Source organism: Platichthys flesus, chromosome 4 (genome assembly GCF_949316205.1).
Source record: "Platichthys flesus chromosome 4, fPlaFle2.1, whole genome shotgun sequence".
Lineage (NCBI taxonomy): Eukaryota > Metazoa > Chordata > Actinopteri > Pleuronectiformes > Pleuronectidae > Platichthys > Platichthys flesus.
Genome location: NC_084948.1, coordinates 26727715 through 26744670, shown reverse-complemented (window position 1 = coordinate 26744670; position 16956 = coordinate 26727715). Strand labels below are relative to the sequence as shown.

At 44.2% G+C, this 16956-nt stretch overlaps 2 protein-coding genes across 3 annotated transcripts in view; both read right to left on the bottom strand.

The window, feature by feature from the left end:
- Positions 1–7: 7 nt before the first annotated feature.
- On the bottom strand, positions 8–12692 carry zgc:152863 (uncharacterized protein LOC562658 homolog). The gene is made up of 6 exons (XM_062385338.1): positions 12687–12692; positions 9232–9758; positions 4457–4569; positions 3139–3339; positions 1607–1751; positions 8–1520 (listed from the first exon to the last, which is right to left on the bottom strand). The coding sequence occupies exons 1-6, from the start codon at positions 12690–12692 to the stop codon at positions 1199–1201; spliced, it is 1314 nt and encodes a 437-aa protein (XP_062241322.1). The 3' UTR covers positions 8–1198.
- Positions 11233–16956, bottom strand: part of pak4 (p21 protein (Cdc42/Rac)-activated kinase 4) — a 25123-nt gene continuing 19399 nt past the window's right edge. For both annotated transcript variants that reach the window (XM_062385665.1, XM_062385666.1), the window contains exons 9-11: positions 15651–15776; positions 15413–15547; positions 11233–15240 (exon numbers count right to left, since the gene is read on the bottom strand). In XM_062385665.1, the coding sequence (XP_062241649.1) occupies positions 15085–15240; positions 15413–15547; positions 15651–15776 (417 nt within the window). In that variant the 3' untranslated portion in view covers positions 11233–15084. The remainder of the gene's footprint in view (positions 15241–15412; positions 15548–15650; positions 15777–16956) is intronic.

The following is a 16956-nucleotide window of genomic DNA, read 5'->3' as shown; positions in this document are numbered from 1 at the left end:
CAGGATGTAACATGTCAACATTTATTCATCATTCTGTGCACATTGTACAAATAATCATGTTGTAAATATTACAATCCATATAATAGTTAAGATTCTTGTTTTATCACAGAATGAAACTTTAAATACATTCAGGATCTAAGAAGCCGTCAGTCGCTCTGCAGGAGTCACTGAGAGAACCAGGGAACCAGATAACTAGGGAACCAGGGAACCAGGGAACCAGAGAAACAGGGAACCAGATAACCATGGAACCAGGGAACCAGGGAACCAGGGAACCAGATAACCATGGAACCAGGGAACCAGGGAACCATGGAACCAGGGAACCAGGGAACCAGATAACCATGGAACCAGGGAACCAGATAACCAGGGAACCAGAGAACCAGGGAACAAGTGAACCAGAGAACCAGGGAACCAGGGAACCAGGGAACCAAAGAACCAGGGAACCAGGGAACCAGGGAACCAGGGAACCAGGGAACTGGAGAACCAGGGAACCAGGGAACCAGAGAACCAAGGAACCAGAGAACCAAGGAACCAGAGTCTGATCACGGACGAGTCGGTTCCACGTTGGTTTGGTCACAATCTGGGCTTCTACGTTTTTAAAGTAAATCTCATAATAATAATAATTGTGTTCAAGTCAAGTACCTAAGAAATCTACTTTACATAAAAATTTGAAGTGGATTTGAAAATCCACATCACAGCAGGTGTAGCTTCACGACACCATCTCTCACAGAGTGGGGTGCTCCAGGCTGGTCTCAGATCAGTGCTGAAGAAAACGTCTCAGCTCCAGATGGAGAAGACTCTACAGGTTCCTGTACCACTTGACTTCATGAAGGAAACCTGGATCTGCCCCGTCACTGAGGGGAAGGATGGACAACGTCTCCAGAACAACACTGAAAACACACACACACACACACACACACACACACACACACACACACACACACTCCTCTGTCACACACATTCTGTACAATCAACACCATACAGTGCTCTTCAGTCAGGTCTCTGTGACGACTGGCCAATCAGAGCTTATGAGCTTGGTCTAAAGTAGCGTGGATGCTGGTGAGCTGCAGCCAATCAGGAGTCAGTTCTCAGTTTGCAGAGGAAACACTGCAGCAGGCAACTGTCAATCAAAATCATCATCTAACAGTTGACAGTCCACGTGGGAGGAATTCAGTCACATGCGAAGCCGACAGCCTGTCAATCAAGCGTCCTTGTCATCTGACAGAGGGACATGAAGCTGCAGACCCTCCCCCTCACTCGTCCTGCCTGCGGGACGCAGTGATTGGACCTCCTCGTAAGGGGGTGGGGGGTTGTCGGGGCTTTGGGAGGAGAGCAGGGGGTGGTGACTGACGTCCGACTGGGGGCGGCCCGGAGCCTCCTGGGCCAATAGGAGCTGGGTGGGTCCAGGTGCGGAGCAGGGGGGGAGGCGCTGACCCCAGCTTCCATACACCGCCTCCTCGTAGGAGGGGAGGGAGACAGGAGGTCCGTCCACCATCAGGTCCAGCTGGTCCGAAGAACGACGGCTGATGGAAGAAAGAGAATTATTCCATCTGCCGAGGAGGTTGTGTTTTCACCTGTATTGTTGATAAGCAAGATGTCTTCTTCTCACCTGGGAGACTGGCAGGGGTAGAGCCGGGACTTGACCACCATGCAGGCCGTAGTGGTGAGCAGGAAGATGGACACGCCCACCGCCGTCGTGGCCATGTTGGGCATCGAGTTGCTGGATCTGTCGTCAGGGTTCATGTGAGGACTCTCTGAGGAGGAGAAGCAGAAACACAACCCACAAACAGATGAGAATTACACAACTCTGCAGGAGGAGCTGAGCGGTCATCCAGAGAAACACAGCCCGGAGTCTTCTGAGGACACACGTCCTGTGGCAGGCGTTTTAATGTCTGCACAACATGAGGCTAGAACACAATTGAATTACCGAAGACTCAATCAACAGAAACTTAATCAACAATACAACAATTATTCATTTATCAAATATAGATTGAGTATATTAAGAGTTTTAGAGGAAACAAGCTGTTTGAACATTGAACCTTTGATCGATCAGAAATTAAAAGTTTCTTTTACTTCCAATGTTTCTAAAAGATCAAATAAATTTCTTTCACGGTTAAAATATTTCAAACAACTGAGACGAGGAGCACTTCCTCGTCTCAGCCTCACAGCGGAAACCTCAGACGTTCTGTGTTGATTATCAGACATGAGATCTATGAGGTTTCTTCAGCCCAGCTCTGTGGTTCCTCCGTGATCATGATAACACAGCAGCAGGTTCCATGAGGCTCTGGTGGCGTCGACTCAGAGGAAATGTTTAATGGTTATTACAGCAGCTCTGCCCACTTCCTCTCCCGACTTCCTGTCGCAGCACGTTTCAGTGATGTACCAGAGGAAGTGGGAACTGGTCTGAAGGAAACTGAAGCTTCTGACAGTCAGAGCGTGTTTCTGTGAAGTGAGTCAGGATATAAACTCAACCTGCTGCTGCTTTGCAGAAGCCCCTTAAGTAAGTATATTATTTGGTCACAGGATATTTACATAACTTAAGTCTTATCCTTACGCTCTTTCAACACTCTTGTGTGTGTGACGAGTTTCGGTAACCTTACTGGGAATCGAACTCTGAAACAATAACAAGCCGAGTGCTTCCTGAACCAAACAGGGAGGAGCTGTCACAACATGATGAATCTGCCTTCAACCTGTTGGATCAACACTGAGATGAGTCACAGGCGACAACGAGCAGATCGTGAACAGAGCTCATCTCTGAGGAACACTGTGATGCTGCTGCTGGGAAACGTCCAGAGACGAATCCTCCACGAAGATCCGCTGACTCACTGAGGAAGGAATGTTTAGGTCACATGACATGTGTCGTCAGGGGGATTTCATCCAAACTCCAGAGGGAGCAGGCAGCTGAAGCATGGGAGGGAATCGAACTACCGACCTGAGTGTTTGTGTTCAGGACAGAAATAATCTACAAATTAACCTACAGCTACATTTGTGGAGGTTCCTCTGCTTTTTTAGGAAATGTTCCTGATGTGAAAACACAAAGAGGAAACGTATCTGCACGTCATACATGTTAACAGATACTTTGAAAGTTTTATTCCACATCTCTAAACTCTACACGAGTTGTTCCTCGGTCTGGGGTCTCACCCTTGTTGGGGATGCAGGCCGGGATCGGAGGCAGCCACCTCCCCTGGCGACACCTGGAGACGCGAGCATTGGCCATGTGGTAGCCGGGCTCACAGAAGAAGTGGATGGAGCTCTTCGGAGGGAAACCTCGGCACGGAGACGGGTCGCAGCGGAAGCCTCCATGTTCAGGCACCTGAGGGTGGCTGCAGTTACCCAGCCTGCCTGCACACAAGAGGGATGAGAGCAGCTGTTAGTAGTTAGAAAAAAGTAACCATTAAATCCTCTTCTCTCTTTCCCCTCAAAACCCTGCACTCGCACTCAAACAGCTTGTGTTTTAATTCTGCTTGTGCTCAAACTGTGCACTTGCACTCTTTCCTGATTTCCTGCGCTGCAGCTTCAGCTCATCTCCTCACGCTGCTTCTGTGTGAGCGTGAACCATCTGCACCAGGTTCTTGAATAAAGAAAGAAAAGCTCCACATGCATTAGTTCTCCTCTGGCTTTAAAGTAGAGGTTACACATTCTGTAGATGGTTCTTTCCCCGTCAGCTGCCTCCGACCCTCAGAGACACACATCAGTTTGAATTGTAGGAACAGCGACTTCAGCTTTAGATTTTATTTGGTCAGAAAATGCAGAACAAAAAATGACCGTGTCCTGAGGAGCGTCGGAGTGTTGATCTCTGTAAGGAGACACCGGGTCGACCTGAAGGACAAAGTGTCTGTTTATTGGGAGACGAGAGGACGAGAGGACGAGAGGACAGAAAGGTGATGTTTCCCTGTCAACAGATGAGGACATGAGGGTAAAGGGCTGCTTCTGGGGTCAGGGTTCGGTGTATTTCATGCTGCCTTCATTCACCAGCATCATCACACTGGCTTCTCTTCTAGTGTAACACACATCCACCTCTGCTACTCACTTCCTCTGTTTATTCACCAAAAGTCTGAATCTGCAGAATCATGATTTCTGCTCCACAAGCTCACAGAGCCCGAATATCAACACTAGGATTTCCACAAATGAAGCTGCAGCCAGAGAAATCTTGATTTAGTTTCACAAGATGAGAGACAAATAATCTAAACAGTTCTGTTATTCCTGCGGTTGGAAACAGATCCACAGGAACAACAGAGTCTGCAGAACACTTCAGTTCAACATAATGAGAACTCAACAGAGAAAGAGGAAGAGCCCGACAGTTTCCAACCTGCCTCTTGTGAAACGTTATGTTCAGAAAGTGATTCAGAACCAGTCATGATAACAGTTTGATCAAGGTTAATAAATGAAGAAAACAGAGAGAGGGTTTTAGTGTGTGTGTGTGTGTGTGTGTGTGTGTGGGGGGGGGGGGGGTTCAAACCTGCAGCGAGGAGCGGTGGCGAGGCCAAGAGGAGGAGGAGGAGTCCACAGACGAGACCGACGCGTCCACACAGACATGGAGGCAGAACTGACACCGACATCAAGACAGACTTCCTGAAGACACAGAGAGGTACAAGGTCAGAGGGAAGGACCCGCACACAGACACACTCACACACAGACCCACACACAAACAGACCCACACACACTGTGAGGACACTGTCAGTGAAGGGCTGTAGATGACATCACAGCTGTTCCACAAAGTGTGTTGTGAGCTGTTGTTGTTTGTTTTAATCCTCAGAGGAAACTGACAACAGCATCACAAAGACAATCTGAAATCTGGACATTTATAGAAACTCACCAAATTAGAGATAAACAGACATAAAATGATAAAACTATTTAGAATCAAGATGAAAGTGGAATTTGACTTGGCGAACTCACACCTAGAAACACTTAGATAAAAAATCTGAACCATTGAACGAACAGGACAATTAATCTAAAAAGTAACATTGAAATGAGCAAACAAATGTTCAAATAAACAAAGGCTCCAAAACATAAACATACAATCTATGAATATACAAATCTAAACAGTAATTTGTCCCAAGGTGACAGTCAGTCTCTCACATGTAAACCTGCAGGTTCCTGCTGCTGCGTCTTCTGCTCTGACAGAGAACCAGTCGTTGTGTTGTCAACATGTGAAACACATTGACCAACGCTCACAACACACAACACTGCGGCTGAGCAGCAACAAAAACTTCATAATGTTGAAACAGAAACTCTTCACCACAAAGACCCACAGTCTTTTTCTTCCACATCCCGACTCACAGACACACACATCCTGTGATAAAGTGTCAGAAGTGACAACAGAGCCAGAACTCCAGCGCAGAGGTTCAGAGTTTTTAGTGTTTCAATGTTTTTAGTGTTTCAATGTTTTTAGTGTTTCAATGTTTTTAGTGTTTCATTGTTTTTAGTGTTTCATGTTTTTAGTGTTTCATTGTTTTTAGTGTTTCAATGTTTTTAGTGTTTCCAGTGTTTCACTGTTTTCAGTGTTTCATTGTTTTTAGTGTTTCCAGTGTTTCAATGTTTTTAGTGTTTCAATGTTTTTAGTGTTTCATTGTTTTTAGTGTTTCATGTTTTTAGTGTTTCAATGTTTTTAGTGTTTCCAGTGTTTCACTGTTTTTAGTGTTTCAATGTTTTTAGTGTTTCCAGTGTTTCAATGTTTTTAGTGTTTCAATGTTTTTAGTGTTTCAATGTTTTTAGTGTTTCCAGTGTTTCACTGTTTTTAGTGTTTCAATGTTTTTAGTGTTTCCAGTGTTTCAATGTTTTCAGTGTTTCAATGTTTTTAGTGTTTCCAGTGTTTCACTGTTTTTTAGTGTTTCATTTTTTTTTGTGTTTCATTGTTTTTGGTGTTTCCAGTGTTTCAATGTTTTTAAGTGTTTCCAGTTTGTGAAGATGTTGATGCGGCTGCACTCTGCTGACTTCACTGTGTTTTCCTGTCGAGAGAGATGTCAGTCATCTCAGGATCAGCGAGGGAGAACCCCCACCACACACACACTCTCTCTCTCTCTCTCTCACATTCTCATTCAATCCAAGGCCACAGTCTGCGAGGGACGTCTGTATATCACTCTTCATGTCTGAGATATTTTAACTTCTGTAACGTTTTATTATTTCCTCTTCACGTAACTCGCTGCTGCTGCGATGATCATCACAACAACACTAAGGCCACATTTCTCATTTTAGCTCATGAATACATTTGTGTGAAAGACGACGTGACTCCAGAACAATCAGAAACACAAAAAAACTTTTTCTAGAAGGTTTAAATGTTTCCCTCTGATTTCAGCTCCACTGAAAACCTGCTCTGCTCTGATGAGAGGAGTTGAAGACTGAAGTGAAAGTGACTTTAGATCTGTGACCTCTCTGCAGGTGAAGTCACACTTTGGGGGAAATTACATTTTCCCCTGTAACCCAGTTGTTATCATCTTCTCTGCTCTCATCCACCTACACCGCCTTCATCGCCTGCATCACCTTCATCACATATCTGTATCAATCAACCATCGCCCTGTGATTATGTTGAATTTTTGCTGATGCCCACGCTCCTCTGGCTCCTTCTCTGAACCGCGTCTGGCTCACAGGAAGTGATGTACTTTCTGTTTCCAGCCACATCAGTGATTTGGGAGCTCAGGAAATTAATGTGAACGACGATAAGACAGAGACGACATTAAAACTATTTCCACCTGCAGGAACTTCCACAGAGAAAAACCACGGAAATCAAAACCACAGCCCCATCTGCTTCAGCTGATGTCTGAGAAGGAGCTGCAGATACAGACAGGTGCTGCAGGACCTCAGTGAGACACAGTGACGCTGACACCGAGTCGTGTTGTTCTTCAGCCACTGAACCACACCTGGCGTCTGGTTGATCAGTAGCTGCACAGGAGACTGAACTTTGCTCTTTGTGCAGCAAACACTTTGTTCTCTCACATGTTAATAACTGACTCCTGGTTTAAACAACTGCAGAAAACCAGAATCCACCTTTTACACGTAGGATTATACAATATTAACCAGAGGATACGCTCATTATCGGCTCAATCAAAATTCATATTATTTTCTTATTCTATAAGAATCCCCGGGTCCAGCATATGCAGGTATGTGAATCTATGTGTCGATCCGATGCCACGTCTCTTAAGTATACGAGTCTCACCAAGTTCACCGAGGTGAAGGGAAAAATATCAAATTCAAACTTATATTTTCTGAGCTGAAGAGAGTGAATGGACAGAAAGGAAACAGGATTATTATCAGATTAACCCTGATTCAAATGAGACAGGACTTTCACTCTGCTTCATAGCTGTGATCAATGTTGACATAATTTTTATGCAACCGAATGTATTTGATACTTTACCAGTAAGTGAACACACTTGGGGAAGAGGAAGTGAATCATCATATTGTGTCGCACCGACTACGCCTTCAGAAACCCACTGAGTTGAATTAGATACCAGTGGATTTAATGAAACTGAAGGACACAGTCACTGCTCAGTGTGTGTGACACAAACGTTCAGTGAGCACGACTCACAATGCACAAGCAGCGAACACAGGGGAAACGCTGAGGCTGCGTTTCACAGGTCACAGGCATACAGTGCGGGGGGGGGGGGGGGGGGACAGAGACACAACCTCATTTCACCCAACTCCTGTTAGAATGTGGGTCAACAGATTCTCACACTGACATATCAATGGTTTATGACAGAATCCATAAAACTCTCCAGGTTCCAAGTGAAGTTCTGGTTAAAGTTTAAGCTCCTGAAGTCATAAAGTTCCATTGAAAGTCAATGAAACACAAGAGGAACAGTTTGTTCAGCCTGTGATGATGAGCAGCAGGAAGTCAACGATACCCTGAGTTCATCACTGTTATTATTATAAAACTAAATCTGATTATAGTTGCATTTTATCCAGAATTGAGGCCCAGATATTCTGATATGAGCCCCGCCCTCTGGGAGCCGGAGTCTCTGATTGGAAGACGGAAACTCATCCAAAACATGAAGAAGAAGAACGACCTCATGGACAGGGAGGGTCAGTGTGAGATCATCTGCTCAGAGATAAATAAAGTTCTGAGGTGAACTGAGATGTGTCACACAGGAGTCTCAGGGTCAAGTGAAGCCACTTGAGGTCAGATCCGGAAAAGTGTTCACTCTCACCCACGCACAACCTCACACACTCACTAACTCTCGCTCTCACACACACACACACTAACTCTCGCTCTCTCACTCTCACTCTCACTCTCACACACACACACACACACACACACACACACACACACACACACACACACACACACACACACACACACACACACACACACACACACACACACACACACACACACACACACACACACACACACACACACACACACACAAGGAAACAAAACCTACAACTGATGAAACTGAGATCACTGCAGATTTAAATGAGGCTGTAATTGTTATTTTCAGTGTCAGTGAATATGACAAATATTTTAGATCAGTGCTTTTGTTTATGAAATGAGAAAGAAAACCAGAAACTTCCAAAGAAAACTGATTCAAAACGACAGAAAAGAGAAGAAGCAGCAATGGATGATAAAAATTATTGCAATTTCTTTGTCATTAAAAAAGAACAAACGTCCAATATATATTAATAAACTGCACCTGACCTCCGATTTGTCAAATGTTTGTTGCACTAAGGACTTTAAACTTTAATTAATACTAACACTGTGACATGTTAATAATTATCAATATCGTCTGATTTGAACATTTTGATATGAAATCATTTTTGACCAGATCGTCCAAAATGGTGTATTATCTGTCGATTGAAGGACTAATTGTTTCAGCTCTGGTTCAGTTGAAAAGAAAAGCTTGAGTTTGTCTGTAAAGTGGTGAGGAAGCAGAACCTCTAGAACCTGCAGCTGGTCCATGAATCCCTGAAACCAGTGAACATCAGTTCAACATCTGGAATAGACTCCTCAGGGCGTGGAGCCCACTTGTCCCCACAGGCTGACCTGATCTGGAGAAACATCTCGATCCTGGAAAAGGATCTTTGTTCCTCAGCAACAGAAGCTTCTCTTATATCACTCTGATGTCATGAGAGATCTAACACAGTTTGAATTAACGGGTTTTTAAATGTGATATAAGTTTGTGATGCTGTTTATGAAGTCACATCATCAGGACGCTGGTCTGTGTCCGCGGGGACAGGGACGGTAAACAGCCGCACATCAGTGTTTGAGTAGCGGAGGATTCAGCGGTGAACACGACTCACCTGACACCGGGAACCAGGCGGCGGCGGCGGCGGCTGCTCCGGAGACTTATCGATGCGGGAACTCCGGGATGTGAAGACGAAGCGGTTCCGTTCCCTGGTTCTGAGGATATTCCTGGATCAGATGTTCTTCTCCAGTCCTGAGGATCTCTGGTTCTGATGTTCTCTGGTTCTGAGGATCTCTGGTTCCGAGGATCTCTGGTTCTGCCGTCCTCTGGTTCTGCTGTCCTCTGGTTCTGAGGATCTCTGGTTTCGAGGATCTCTGGTTCTGCTGTCCTCTGGTTCTGCTGTCCTCTGGTTCTGAGGATCTCTGGTTTCGAGGATCTCTGGTTCTGCCGTCCTCTGATTCTGCTGTCCTCTGGTTCTGAGGATCTCTGGTTTCGAGGATCTCTGGTTCTGCTGTCCTCTGGTTCTGCTGTCCTCTGGTTCTGAGGATCTCTGGTTTCGAGGATCTCTGGTTCTGCTCTCCTCTGGTTCTGAGGATCTCTGGTTCTGCTGTTCTCTGGTTGGTTCTGTCGCTCTCTTGCTCTCTAGCAATGATCAGCTGTTCTGTGCTGCTCAGCAACAAGTGGAACCTTTTCGCTGAAGCTCCTGACTCATCGATCAGCTGTGTCAGAGAGCGACACCCTGCATTCGGATTGGCCGCTGAGGACCAACAAGCTCCGCCCACCCCAGTCATCACACACACGAACACACTCACTCACACAAACACACACACTCACACAAACACACGTTTAAACTGAATACATAGTAGATAACAATGCAAACATATCTGAAGCAAATCTTGTCAAATAAAAGCTTCAGATTTAAAGAGCCAGTTCATGGAGGATTCCAGGAGGAAGTGGAAAGGCTTGTTTCTTCTTTACAGTCTATGAGTTAAACACGAATCCTGTTTTCTACATTTCACACTAGAAGGTTTTACTTTAAACTAGAGAACAGGAGAAGCAGCTGAGTCCCGACTTCATGTTTTACTTTCTGTTCTTGTTACAGAAACCCACTGTGACCACCGACACAGCGCCCTGTGGTCAGAGAGCTGCTGCTGGGAGCTGTCGCCCTTCAGGCTGTTACCAGTAAAGAGCTGAAGAGCTGCAGGCTGCAAAGCTCGCTTCTTGACGGAAGTGCTAAAAATACCACTTTGCTGAGTGGTGCTGCTGTGATGCAGCAGAGGGGGAGGAGCTTCAGGGTGTCCACTGGCTCTGTGCTGGTGTCAGCTCATCAAGCAGCATGTGGGAACCTGGTCATGTGGTCACGGGGTCTCTTCTACATTAAAGGCTCAGGTTGACAGTAAATCTAGGCCTCGTTTTGAGAACTTGACACGGTCCAGCCTCGTCCTGCAGGTTCCTGCTGAGTGACAACAGACGGGGAGACGGATGCAAAACAACACAAAGGACAGAATGTGTTGTCAATAATCAGGAGACAGAGGAGACACACACACTGTAGGAGGGAACTGAGGGATCAGGAGAGAGGTGCATCATGGGATTTCATCAAGCAGCATGATTACTGCCATTACTATTATTAAACAGTTGTTCTGTCATTGCTGCTCCTATTTTTAATTACATATATGATTTCTCAACATTTTTATTATCATTATAGCTTCAATGCGAGTCACATGTTTGTGGTGAGTAATGTCCCCCCCCCACCCTCCATGCTGTGTCGAGGTTGTTTATGTATAAATTAAAACCTGTGTTGAGTGATTGACTAATGACTCATAACTGAGACCACTTCTTATTTTTGCAAACATTCGAAACATTGTTTATACAGATTAGAAACGATGAGTCTGAAATAACATCAAACAAATAAAATATCATTGTAACAACCAGTGGGACAGATGTGTGAATTCAGGTTACACATCTGTCGCTGTGGTTCCTCCCTGCAAACCGATGGCCGTAGAATCCAGGTCGGCAAAGTGAAGCCAATGCAAAGTTAGTGGTCACATTAGTTTTTTCCCCACCTCTGTAAGAAACATCTCAAACACTCGAGTAACAAAAAACACACACAGCGTGAGACTTTTACAAAAATTGTATTTGCAAAAAAAGTAAAATTTGCAACGTGAAATCTATGTTTTTACAATACCAGTGAAATTTACAAAAACAAGATGGTGCAGGTACATTTGTCTGAATCTGATGTTTGACAACACGATGTCAAAACTACAACAGATCGACATCAGACTTTAACCAGGTGGTCTCGTCTGTCTGAGGAGGAAGAATTCATTAGTTCATGTCACATATTTCACAGAGTGAGCTGGTTGCTCAGTAGTGGTTGTTGTATCTGGCGACACCAGAAATGTTCATGTTCACTGCGGAAACCAGAGGTTCGGTCCTGCAGGAGTTTTCCAAGAACCACGACTTCTCATCTACGAAGAACGAATCCAGAAACGTCTGAGCAGAAAACTAAACCCTGAACAGAGGCACCTCAGCTGCTTGTTGGCCATTAGTGAAGAAACCAACAGAAACCAGCTGGACGCTCCGTTGTGTGAAGCAGCGGAGACTCACAAAAAAAACCTTGTCAGGAGTCGTGCTTCTTGAAAAATCCTTTTGAAAAGGACCGTTCTTTCTCCGTCATGAAACACATCGAGGTGAGAAGCGGGCCGACACTTTGAGGCACTCAGTAACCACATAGGAAAAACTAAAAAACCCTCAATCTTCATTGGTAAGCAAATTGAAAACTGTGCGGGATGTCGATGAAAACGCAGCCGATGCAGACACCAGCCATCCCACACACACACGACTCTACAGTCTCCTGAAGACGTCACAGAGACGGGAGAGTAAAGCACTGAGGACGTCTCCTTTCACCATCACTAACAGTCGTAGTGTCAGAATCACAATAATCCACCAAGAAGTGATTGCAAGTGTTAAGGCATGAAGTCATGATGATGCACACATGTCCACACATACACAAAAAACAACCTTCACAGAAGCATGTACATCTACACACAGCAGTAGAATCTGGTCCATTGAAGTGTTGTTACAGTCAAACTAATGAGCAACATCAGTCGGTCTAAGATTTTCACATCAACCATCACATCTGATCGAATGTGAGATGAGACCAGGAACAACATCGACGTCTGTTACACCAGAGAAGGTTGTTTACACCCGAACTAACAAAGAGAAACAAGCTACGTAAAAACAAAGAGCATTAAGGCCACAGGTCGGAAAATAAATGATACCAAACCTAATCCATATTTTGAGAAAATTACATAAAACCATTTAGATTCAGGCCAGTGAAACTTTAAACTTTTGCTCCGCAGTGATGACTTTCAGGAAATATTTTCCAATTTATCAAAATAAGACTCGAAGGAAAAATGTATGATTATCGGCCAATTTTTATCGATATTCAAATTCAAGTTTTCGATTTGGAGAAAACACTCTCAAACTAGAAAACAAAAAAAATTGAAATTCTTATCTTTGAATGTCACAGCCTGAACTACATTACCTCCCTGACACCTGATTGTCACTCACCATCATTTCGTTCAGCTCGGCTCATCCTGGCTACCAACAGGGAAACGTAACACAACACAACTGAATGTGACCATGTTCGTTCCGGTGAGCTGCCGAGGAGAGAACGCACAAAACAACAACCCCAAAGTTCTTGGAGTTGCAGGTTTGTGAGCGGCAGGGACAAAGTTTTACGAGTCAAATACATTCAGTCTGCAGTCGCTTAAAAGAAACTTGTTCTGCAGCAGCTCCAGACCGAGTTAAATTTATAACGCACATTTTTAGGAAGAATGATAATGTTGGTTTATAAAAGGACAGCAGAAGTCAACAGTGTGAAAATATGACCAGAGCCTGAAGTTTCAGACGGCGCCTGGGAGGAAGTTATTGACCCACAGAGTGATGTTCACAAACAGCAGAGAGCTGCAGTTCAGGGAGTCTACAGCTGCAGAGTAGTATGTAAAGCAGTATTTACAGTACTGCATTAAAGGGGTTGACAGTGTTATGTGCTACGACGCCTGATAAGCGCCTATTTGCTTAGTTGCCATTTTTAAAGACATTTAAAATATTGAGAGAAGTTGGTTTTCACGCCCCGTCCAGTGGAAACTGTTCTTAAAAAGGATACCAGTCTAAGGTCTGGTCTGAGAAGAAGCGTCTCTGTGGAGCAACTGAACTGGAAGACGTAAAAAGAATGGAACCAGCAGGGGGATCTGTCTTCACAGAGCAGCGGCTGTATCTTTAATTCCCTCTTGTGTAGAACCTGTGTGTTGCTTCAGGCTACAGTGTGTAACTACAGATGTCTGCTGATGAAGACGCCTCTCAGGACACAAGTGGTGGACAATATCCAGACTTTAGGACCAACGGAACCTTAATGACTTCTCTGTGGTTCCATCCAGCGGGCTGACGACTTCGGGGGGTGATTGAGCCACAACAATCAATGACAGATTATATGAATCAGAACTAAACACGTTCCCCCCCGATCTCTGAAGCTTTTTTGTTTGCTACATGAAGAGCTCTGTGAGTAAAAGGGGACTCGCTGGATGACCAAAGAGCTTCAGTCTGCTCCCGTTACAATCGGACACGAGGTGGATTTATGGTCTGGCAGACGCATGAACTCGGTAATCAAACATCGATTCAACGGGACAAGCGATGTAGTAGAACACGATGAGAGCTCCTTCACGTCAGCAGCCGACCATTTACTAAAACAGCAGCTGCTGTGTGTTTGTTGAAGGAGAGTGATTGCACCACGAGAAGCTGATGTGCACCACAGAGTGAAAACAGCTTTGTGTTTGTCCTAAAAGCAGCTTGTGCTTTTTCTACGTCAAGAGACTCTGAGGAGTCACTTAACAATCTGCTTGAAAACGACTCTCCTTCTATCTGCCTTCATTCCGTTTCAACGTGGTGCATCTCATCCTCTTCTTCTTCTGTGCTTTTCCTGCTCATCTAAGGTTAAAGGTCAAAAGTTTTTTTTTTATCGTCTGGTCTAAAAATTCAATTAAACGTCTAGTGTCTATTATCTGTGTGCAGCTTCTATCTCTTGTCACCAGTGATTCATAAAACATCACGTCACTCGAAAATAAACCAGAAAAAAAAATCATAATTATAAAGCAATCACAAAATAGAGATAGTACAACATCACGACTGGTATATCTCTCTATGTTCATTGTACTTACACAGGAAAATAAGGAGAAAATAAGAAAATTTCATCTGTTAACAAACCACAACTCCAGTGTTTACCTCTTTTTAGTGTGTTTTCTTGTTTACAACAGAAAGCTAGTATTTTATGGCTACAAAATAAAGTCCGTCTGGCTCATTAATGAGTCATTAGAGTTCAGCCCTCAGTAGTAAGTTCTGGATGTGATGAAGATAGTGTCAGAATCCATCGGTCAGTGACGTCCTTGTAGAGCCGAAAATCCAAACTGTCAAATAGTGTGATTAAAATGTTGCTTCGACGAGCTCTAAAATGATCCAAGAGGCTCTTGGCTTGTTAGACGTATCCAACTGTTGTGCAAAACCCAACCATCACACTCAAAATCCAGGTTAGGTCCAAATGGAAAAATAAAAACAGCCACAGTCCGTAATCTTTCCAGTTCAGGACTTTCAAATTAAAACTCAGCGTACAGGAAGTCAGCTGAAATCATGTGACAGGCAGTTTGTTGCTTCTCTGCTGTTCTCTACCTTCACGATTCCAAGTGAGAGCTCTCACTCACTGACACTCACACCAACTTGCTTCTTATTCAGGCAATGCACTCCTCAAAGTTCAGATATTCACATAAGAAAAGAGAATACTCCTGCACACCCAGTTTACACCCATCAGACTCTCATCCATATCAAGGGCCACTTATTTGTGTGCAGGAGTATTCTGTTCCATCTGAACCTGCACACGCTGCCCTCCACAGTCTGGAGGCTGTTACTGTCACATGTCTCATCTCATCCTGTTCTGCCTCATCAGAGGGACGATGCATGATGGTGGACCGGCCTTCGCCAGGAAGGGGTGTTTGAGAAGCTCACTGGCCGAGCCCCTCTGAGCAGGGTCTCGAACCAACAACCTGTCCAAGAAGCCTTTGAGCACAGGGGAGACCTGGGAGAAGACGAGGAGAGAGAGGGAGAAAACATCCTGAGTCTTCACACTCAATCTGGTGTAAATTATATTATATATATCAATAACCCTCATTCCAAACAGGTGCATGTGTTTTAAAACGTGAACTGTTAATGGTTTAGCATCCAAGTACTTTCAGTGTTTGTCTCCCTACCTTGTGCAGATTCTTCAGTTTGGGAGGAAGGTTGTCTCGAATCATCTTCATGGCTTTGAGCGGTGGCTCGTTGAAGTACGGCGGCTCCCCGTCCACCATCTCTATGACCATGATACCCAGAGACCAGATGTCCACCTAGAGGGACATTAAGTAAAGGAAGTGAGGGACAGTCTACAAGCAGAAGAGATGTTGCTTTTTTAGATAATGAAATGAGGATAAGATGCTGAGAAAGTGTTACCTCTGGTCCATAAGGCAACCTGGATATGAGCTCTGGTGCCATCCAGTACGGTGTTCCAACCAGAGACTTCCTCCTTTGCACCTCCTTAGACACCTGAGCACAGAAACCAAAATCTGACAGCTTCACCTGGAGAGAGAGGAGAGAGAAATAAAAGACGCAGGAATGTTAAGATCATTTTTAACAACAAAGAAACTGTTACAGCCAACATGTTTTTAATATCAAATATGAGTATGTGTGATAAAAGAAAAACAAGTTACTGGACTTGTATATAATTCTTCATGCCCGCTGCAGCAGTCAGGGATGTTTCCTGATGCTGCTATTGCACTTATACTAATCTGGACGAATGTGCCTGCAGTCCAGGTGGTTCACAGTAGTGGACATTATCGCAGATGTTCCGATAGCAGTACAATTAACAGAAATGCTTCCGCTGCTGAAAACACCTGGCACATTGGTGAATAGCAAATCTAGGTACATAACTAAAGGGGTTGACCTAAGCCAGGCTACAAACCAATGGTAACACTCATCACTTCTTACAGTGGGGCATAAAGAAGTTAACATACATTATAGAAGTTGTATTTTTAAAATGCTCTGCTATCCGAGTCGTTCTGATAGAAATGCAAAGTTCAGGTAACTTAATTCTTTACAGACAAAGTTCAATGTGTTTCAGCTGCATAAGATTTAAATACTGAATTTGCATATCATAGAGAAATCTTGCTACGCCTCAACGGTCGAGCGGTCCAGTCTCTAAAGCCGCTGCGACCCAGCCCTGTTTCTGAGAAAGTTTGTGTTTGGCAGGTAGTCAAACAGAGAAGCTGCGCTTGATGTTATCCACAGAGACGCCTGCTGTCCTCAGATAGAGAAATGAAACTTGCTATGAGAATCATAGCTTTACTACATTACAAGTTTTATTAACTGCTATTATTAAAAAAAAACACACACTACTTTGAAATTAGAAATGTCCAGTATTTACAAATATGTGTGCAACCAAATTTAATATGAAAAAAAGGAAACAAAGAAAATGTGAAACCTTATATGCAGACATACAACTGCAGACTGAAGATCAATAAAGATCCTCTGTCCTAAACATAAAAAACTCCCACTGAGATCACTTCTTCAAAGAGACGTGAAACTTGCCCTGTGAGAAAACAATAAGCTGGTCTATATGCGACATGGTGGTGAGCCTGCAGCTGCTTGAACAGAGCAGAACACTGCGGCTGAAGCTGCTCGGTGTCAGTGTGCAGGCCGGGACATGCAGCTGTTGCTGCCTTTGATTAAGCTTGATTAACAGCTTGATTAAATTAGTTTG